The sequence below is a fragment of the Sinocyclocheilus rhinocerous genome, unplaced genomic scaffold, assembly GCF_001515625.1.
Source record: "Sinocyclocheilus rhinocerous isolate Xijiao unplaced genomic scaffold, SAMN03320098_v1.1 scaffold95, whole genome shotgun sequence".
NCBI lineage: Eukaryota > Metazoa > Chordata > Actinopteri > Cypriniformes > Cyprinidae > Sinocyclocheilus > Sinocyclocheilus rhinocerous.
The window spans coordinates 717,274-725,806 of NW_015662004.1; the positions used below are offsets into that span (position 1 = coordinate 717,274).

The 8,533-nt window shown below is 35.0% G+C and overlaps 1 protein-coding gene across 1 annotated transcript in view; it reads right to left on the reverse strand.

The window, feature by feature from the left end:
• Window positions 1-277: 277 nt before the first annotated feature.
• rad50 (RAD50 homolog, double strand break repair protein) overlaps window positions 278-8,533 on the reverse strand; it is a 26,314-nt gene continuing 18,058 nt past the window's right edge. The window contains exons 23-26 of the mRNA XM_016537052.1: window positions 2,299-2,384; window positions 2,042-2,184; window positions 1,532-1,665; window positions 278-652 (exon numbers count right to left, since the gene is read on the reverse strand). Of these exons, the coding sequence (XP_016392538.1) occupies window positions 466-652; window positions 1,532-1,665; window positions 2,042-2,184; window positions 2,299-2,384 (550 nt within the window). The 3' untranslated portion in view covers window positions 278-465. The remainder of the gene's footprint in view (window positions 653-1,531; window positions 1,666-2,041; window positions 2,185-2,298; window positions 2,385-8,533) is intronic.

Sequence of the window (8,533 nt, forward strand, 5' to 3'; positions counted from 1 at the left end):
CCAAATTATATAATTATATAGACATTATATAATGTGTTTGGTGCCAGGCTGAGCAGATTTAAATATGGTTAGGATTTATGTGAATATTGTTTTAAGTTCACTTAAATTAAAAGTGATTAATTAGATTGATTAATTAATTATGATGAATTAGTTCTTTTCAAATCAACAGCACTAGTCCAAATACTTTTTGATGCAAAGATAACAGATCATGAAATAAAGCCACACATAATTAGGATTATGATTCAGAAATTAGAATCAAAGATTTTTTTTTTTAATGTATATATATATTTCTGAAAGAAGTCAACTAAATTTACAAGTAGGCCAACATACACTTTTAGTAGGTCGGTACAGGAAGGCTGGTAAGCCTTTTGTTTAGATCATGCTTAACAAATGTTCAAAAACTGAACTTTGATTCTGTCACCTCTGTAGACTAACAGTCTTTCTTCTCTCATCAGATCTGATGCATCAGTGCAGGTAGGAGTTGAGAGTGTTGATGCTACACTTCGTGATCTCTGAACACTGGTCTTGGTTCTTCCTGATCCTGTAGAAATGCTCCACATAGTTGGATCGTCCCAGGAGCTCCACAAAATCCTCGTCGTGGGTGATGATAAGAAGCTGGAAGTTACGCTGCCGAGAACGACTCTTGATTATCCTGCAGAGATACCAAAAGTATAGCTTTCAGTTAAATAGCAAATAAAAGTTCTTGTTTTGTCATGTTCCTCCGGCTGGAAATAGACTGTGTTTCCTGTTTAAAGGGGTCATGATGTTGCTAAAAAGAACATTATATTGTGTATTTGGTGTAATGCAATGTGTTTATGCGGTTTAAGGTTAAAAAACACATTATTTTCCACATACTGTACATCATTGTTTCTCCTCTATGCCCCGCCTTTCTGAAATGCGTCGATTTTTACAAAGCTCATCGGTCTGAAAAGCGAGGTGTACGCTGATTGGCCAGCTATCCAGTGCGTTGTGATTGGCCGAATACCTCAAGCGTGTGACGGAAATGTTATGCCCCTTACTATACTGTGATGCGTGTACCGGCACGATGAGACAACACCAATAAATCCCATTACAAACGAGGCATTTGTTGCATCCAGTGGGGACATAATTACTGATTATAATGACTTATACTGTCTTTTTACGCGTTGCGTTCCGGGCCACGGTGAGCGAAGACGAGCATGTCTGCATTTGTGATCGGAGAAACGACAAACAACAAGCGCTACTCTACACTAGGGCTGGTCTGAATACCATTTTTTTGAGCTTCGAAGATTCGGGCGGTGTTATGCAAATCTTCCCACACAGTGACGTAGACATGTGGGGGCGTGTTTATACGAGGCGTTTTAGGAGGGCATGGACCAGTCTTAACTTTTATAAAGAATATCTCTTTGGGTTTGAGACTTTAGTCTTTGCAACTTTAGGGATCTTATCTATGCACGAACAGCTTGCAACACTCCAAAGAGAAAGGAAAATTTGAAATTGCATCATATGACCCCTTTACATACTTGCTGTTTTTGTTTTAATAAAGACTTACTCCACCAGTGCGTGTGCCAAAGACTCTATGTTCTCTCTGTCTAGGTTGGTGGTGGGCTCATCCAGTGCCAGAATCCCACAGTTCAGACAGAACGTCTCAGCCAGAGCCAACCGTATTATGAGAGAGGCGAGAACCTGCAGACAAACATGCCGTAAAGCCAAAGATTACATACATTTAATTGGATTTAATAAAACGGGACTGCTTTGCTTTTATTTTGCAGTTAAACATTCCAATCTATTGACAGTCTGATCTATCGACCAATAAAATCATCGGCCAGGTGTGCTGACTAACAGAAGTGTCAGAATCCTCTTCTCGGCTCCAAAATCTATTGACAGCTTTGTCAACACATAATGCGTACTCAATTTGCATCAAATATTTTGTGTACATTACATTTAATGTACATAACCAGGGACGATTCAGTGACTGAAAATAACTTTCCAATGGAGTGGTAAGTAAATATACTGTGCATTTTTAAAGAGAAACCCAAGATGCATGTAGTGGCTTACTGACCTTTTGTCCAGCACTGCAACGTCCACGCATGTCCAAAGCAGTGTCTCCTTTGACCATAACTACTCTATAGTTATAGGTCCTTCTTTTCAGGCCAGCAGAGGCGTTTTCATCCACATCAGAGCGTATCTCCACATACTCAATGTCTGCGAGAGATAAGGAGACATCTAAACAATGCCATATTTACAGACAAATATTTTTGTTTAAAGAAAGAATCAGCATGGGATAAATCAAGTCAAGCACCAATCATGAGAGCAGACCTTGTCCTCTGTATGTGCTCCGCCATAAATCTCTGATGATTTTATTAATCTCCTCCATCTTAATGCTGTGAAACTTCATTATTGTTCTGTAATAAAAAAATAAAAATAAATAAATAAAAACAATAATAATAAAAAAAGACTAGTGCAATGGACATTCATACACATATACACTAGGGATGAACAATATATCGGTACCATATTGTTTACAGACAATTTTTTTTTATTAATTGGTATTGGTCAATTCTGGATATTTGATTGCCACTCATTTACTATATTTTTGCATTTAGATTACCTTTGCCATTATCTAACACTCCAAGTAAATCTTCAAAAACTGTAATATTCAGCAAATCTCAACATGGGATTATTTTTTCAAACTGTAAATTATAACGCTATAATGCCTAAATTCATTTAAAATGATTCTGCCAATTAATCTGACTGATTTAAGTTTCTAGTATTTTATTATTATTAATAAGAATTATTATTAATAATGAATACAACTTATTATTATTTAGACAAAATAGTATTGAACTTTAGTAAGAATTTAGACTTTAGTTTGTTAATATTAGTTAATGCATTAAGCATCATGAACTAAAATATACATTTAAAGTATTTATAGTATTATACAGCATTATAGTATTAATCTTACTTGATGTTGTGTATATGTATACTAATGCATACTAATATTTATGTATATTAATACTTGAGGTTAATTTCTATGTATACTAATACATGTTAAACATCTTATTGATATCAGTGGAATTTTAATTTCAGTGCATAATACATACAATAATAAAGCAATACAACAGCAAAATGCAAATTTGAACATATGGACCACTCGTGTCTAGCAAACATGTTAGCAAAGAAAAAAGACTGCCATGTATATGAAAAAAAAAAAAAAAATCATCTCTACTCATCTATTGCTATTTTTTGATGTATAAGTAATTTATCTTGTGCATATACGTTAAATAAAAAAAAAAAAATGTAGTGGCAATAAAAGCAATACAAGACTTATTACAACTATCTGTTAAGAGTACTAAATCTGAAAAAAAAAACTTGTAAAACACTATTTTGACCGCAAGGCTTTTTTTCAAAAACCATTTTATTAGAACTGATATTAGACAAAATCTTGCATCTAAGCATGGTGTGTCCTATCAGATTGCCACACTTCCTCTACTCCTCTGCACAAACAGCAATGATGGTATCATGGTGAGAAGAACGGGTCAGCTGATTTAATGTCAGACGCAATACTTCATCAGAAGAAAACTGCTTTGCCAGGCTCCAATCAATCAAAAGCCTAGAAAGCAGAATACTTTGGACAGCTGTCCGTGTACAGTGTCCGTTTGAAGCACACAGCTGTACAGAATTTGATTAGTGATGTGCATAAATCGCAATTCTCAGCCTTGGCAAATGTGTAATCAATCTTTGAAGTGGCGATACCTGGCAGGCAGTTATAGAGACTATGGCAGTTAGTTTGGCTTTGATGTACCAGTGGTTGACCAATATGGGTTTTCAAATGGTCAGAGCAGATACCTAAAAGATATTTTGGAATGCTTGAATATTCAAAATATAAAACCAAACTATCTATTTCAGAAGGAAAGAATGCTTTCTGTGTGTATTCCCCCCCTAATGCCAGGGTCGGTGCCACAAGAGGGCCTGTGAGGACCAGAACCCCACATCAGACTAGTTATCAGACTTGCTATCCCTTCTGAATCCTCATTTAATGTGGAACACAATTATACTTAGACATATTTTTGATAGTATTTGCAGTGATAGTATAATTTTTGAAAAATGAACATTTTCTTCTCTTTGATTTAGCAATGCACAATTTCACCTATGCCACATCACGTGACAGCACATGACGGGTATTTCATTGACAGTTGGTCAGCTAGAATTCAACTCCTCTAATGGTGAGTTTTATGTTTTTAAATTTTACTGTATGCTAATATAATTCCAAGCTTATTTTAATAGGCTTAGTATTTTATTTTATATAACGTTACATAACGTTTTATATAACGTTAGCTATGTGTTGTTGATAAAGTAACCACTCAGCATCTGGATGATTATCTGAAGAGCCAATGTGCGGTGTAGTTCTGCATTTAATTTCTGCTCCTGGCTTATGCTACACAGAAATGATGCTCAATAGAGACGTGCAGTGTGTAATTCAGTGTTTATGTTTGGGCCTTTTGTGTTTTATTTGCCATCTTGCATTCATAGGTTCATTTGTGGTAAAAACTGTAAAGCAGTGGTCTTCAGGGTGCTTTCACACCTGTAGATCAATTGCTTTGTTCCGAAACAGGTGTTTTATTTGCCATCTTGCATTCATAGGTCCATTTGTGGTAAAAACTGTAAAGCAGTGGTCTTCAGGGTGCTTTCACACCTGTAGATCAATTGCTTTTTTTCCGAAACAGGGATTAAAATTATTACAATGTTGCTTTTTATTCTTGGTGCAGTTCGCTTTCACACGGCAAAGTTTCTAAATGGACCAAATTTGTTAATGCAAGTCATGCGCGAGTAAACTGTTGTCTCATTGGTCAAAGTTCCACGGTTTATTTTCCGGGATTCCACTTAGCTGTCACGGCTGTCATCCGTCAGGATCATATACTGTCCTTATATTAATTTATCATTTTGAGCAGGAGTCCAGGATTCATCGGGAAAACATTTTTAAAATGTACCTACTAGGAAGAAGAGCAATAAGACAGCATTATAAAATGAAAATTATAAATAATCCTTCTGTCAATTGCCAAAGATAATTAAGTGGCGGAAAGTATTTTGTACAATAAAATGGATTTATCTTCCTTGGTTGTGCTCATAAAAAGCCACATTAAATGTAGTGGATGGTTAACCAAAATGGGGATAAAATCACTTATTTTATGCAATATTTACAGAAATTTCCCTAAAACGAATCTGAAAACAGAAATGGACTTTTATCCAATGATAGACTACATCGAGGGGTTTGCCAGAAGCCAAGAGACAAACCCTGAAATCTTGTAAGAACATATTGTGGTTTTTAAGAGAGTTGTGCAATTTGGCCTATTTCTGGTGCAAACTGAATAAAGTCCAAAACAGTCATTATGCAATAAATGCTGTTGATTTACTAATAATTTATTTACAATGGAACAATAATGAGTCATTTATATACCACTACTGCGTCTTCAATACTTATTAATAAATATTTGGAGTGAAAAGACTGATCTTTACTATACTGACAACTGTGATGTATTAATGAGTAAAGAAAAATAATTTACACAATTTAAACATAAGAAATTGAAAATGAACGACACAGCCTGAAAAAGTAAGGATAACGCCTCTGCACTGTAGATGACGGCAGAGTGATTTAGACACCCACAGACCTGCTGATGTAACTTCTGTGAATACAAGGGATGATATCGATCTAAACCACTGATGATGACTTGAGACTTCCTCTGTATATTCCTCCATGGGAAACCTGCAACATCATTTTGACCACCTTTTTTAATAATAATGCTTACTTCTTTATCAATATTGATTAAATTGTGTATTTGTGCAGAAGCCAGGATGTTCATGTGGGTTGATGTGAATTCGAATCTGGTGTATGTCACTTACTGAACCCATTTACACAACTGAAAACATAACTTGGGCAGTAGCTGCATGATAAAGCAATTTAAATAAATGTACATTTTTAGTAAATTTAAACGCATTTCTAGCTTCCCTATGTCCTCACCAGAAAACCGTCATTAGAATTTTATTAGAACCAGTATAGTTCCACAAGGAACTGAATTTAGTTTCAGTACTATTTCAAAATTGTGTTGTAAAAACGTCAATAGAGACTGACGCCTCAAAAGTCCATCACCTGTCCATTACACCCTATTCACTTACATCTTTCATAACGTATTTCTTCTGCACTTTGACCCACACTCACACAAATCTTCAACACAGTTTTTACTACTGGTAATTTTCTTTTTTTTTTAAGTCTCTTTGAGGAAAGGGTATCCAAGTCCATCAGCTAACCACTGGGGTTCTTCAGGGTTCGGTATCTGGTCCTCTCCTATTCTCAATATACACAAACTCTCTGCATAGCTCTGTCTGTCATTCTAATTCTAATTTGACAAACCTACCATTTAAGCTAGTATGTCTGCATGCCTTTCAGACATATTATAATATCAGCGATTCCTGGATCTTTGTTGACCTTCAATCAACCAAAAAATGTCCACTTCACACCCCTTTTGGTCTCACTCCACTGGTTGCCTACAGACGCCTGCATTACATTCAAGGCTTCAAGACCATGACTGGAACAGCACCCACCTACCTTATTACACTTGTACAGGTCTATGTTCCCTGTGCAGTACAGTCAGTAAGTGTGTGGTACCTAAAGGCTCCATGATAAAGTGGTAAAAAAGTCGCATTCCAGAATCTTAACGGTTGCTGTTGCTGCTCTGAGACCTTTAACTCTTTCCACGCCATTGACAGAGTTTTACATAATTTACAAGACAATGCTTCCCCGCCATTTATGGAATTTTCCAGCTTTCCATGTTTTTGCTGGTGTATGGTAGTAGGCACTATTACACATCCTCTGAAAGAGTACTGAATGTCTGGACCAAAAAACGGCGAAGAAGAAGCAGAAACAAGCAATCGTGTATGTAAGCAGAAGCATATGTAAAATAACTAGGGCTGCCACTAATGACTATTTTTATTTCGATTCATCTATCGACTAATCTATCGATTAATCTAAACGATTAATTTCCCACAAAAAAAATCGACAATTTTACTTAAGAATATTTAATTAAACTATATTTCATTAAACCAAATGAAATCCAAAAGTAAAAAAGTAAAGTGCAACATAAAGTGCAAGAAGCATGTCCATCTCATAGTCCAAATCACTGAAATCAAAGTTCAGTATTATAGTGTAAGAATGACAACATATCCACGTGTTCTAGTCTACAAATTATAAAATTATAATAAAAAAAACACTTTTTAAAGGAGTATTTAACATAAATATTATTTACCAGAATTTATTTAGGAGAAACATGTAAATGTGCAGCATTTCTGAAAAAAAAAATACATATATACTTTTTTTTTTTTTTTTATAAAATCAATTAATTGGAGATGCTTTTGACTATTAAAATTTAATGGAACCATTAAAATGGAATCCAGAAAATAATGGAAAACAGAATTTGGTAAAGACTTCTTTCCTCTCTTTCCAAGGCTTACCTAACAGTTCCAGCAACTTCTGTTCCCAGTGAACGTGTTTTTTCTATGGCAGGGGATATTGTGAATGCTCAAAGATCCCAGCTTCTGCCTGAAAATGTAGATATGCTGGTTTTTTTGCAAAAAAACCTGTAGGTAACCTAAACAAACCCCCTAGTGTTTATGTTGAACTTACTTGAACAGAACACCATTTAATTCTTTTTATTTTATAATTTTTTTTTACTGCTTTAAGATGTTCTGTCTTAGGCTTCTTAATTCTAAGTTCATGTTAATTTAACAATTTTTTTCAGTGACAGACAGACCTATTCAGTTGTTAATTTGTATACAGAAGAATACAGGTTTACAGAAAGTTATTGAAATTTGTTAATGTTTTTGAAATAAACCTGTTATTTGAATTTTGTTCAAAATACCGTGATACGTATCGTATCGTGAACCCAGTATCGAGAAACGTACCGTATCATGACCTGAGCATATCGTTACACAGACTAATAATGTGTTTTATACATTCTCGTCTGGAAATGCGCCACTTCCGGTATTTTGCCGGTTAGTCGACGCGAGCAAAATGAAGTCGAGGATTTTTAAAAATCGAATAGTCTAATAAAATCAACGAATCACGACAGCCCTAAAAATAACATGATCATCAAGCATTAAACAGCATATAAATCAAAACTGCCTAGCATTACTGAATGAAATGATGATCCAGGAAGCGGTATAGAACCGTGCAAGATTTGGATGTGTTGATGGAAGCGATCTATTCCATCTATGTTTTGATCAACATTCTGAGTCTGATCCAGACATAGTCTTTTACAAAATTGCGAATCGATTTCTCAGCGTTTGTTCAAAACGTTGCTTTTTACATGAAACTTACCCACATTCAAGTGTTGATAAGTACTGTGAGTATTGTTCATGCCTGCATGAAAAAGTTGCTTTCTATGTTTCTCAAATGTAAATCACTTTGTATAAAAGCATCTGGTTAATGATTATTCAGTAGTTTCTGAATAACTTTTCTATAAAAAAAAAATATATATATATATATATACATACACACACA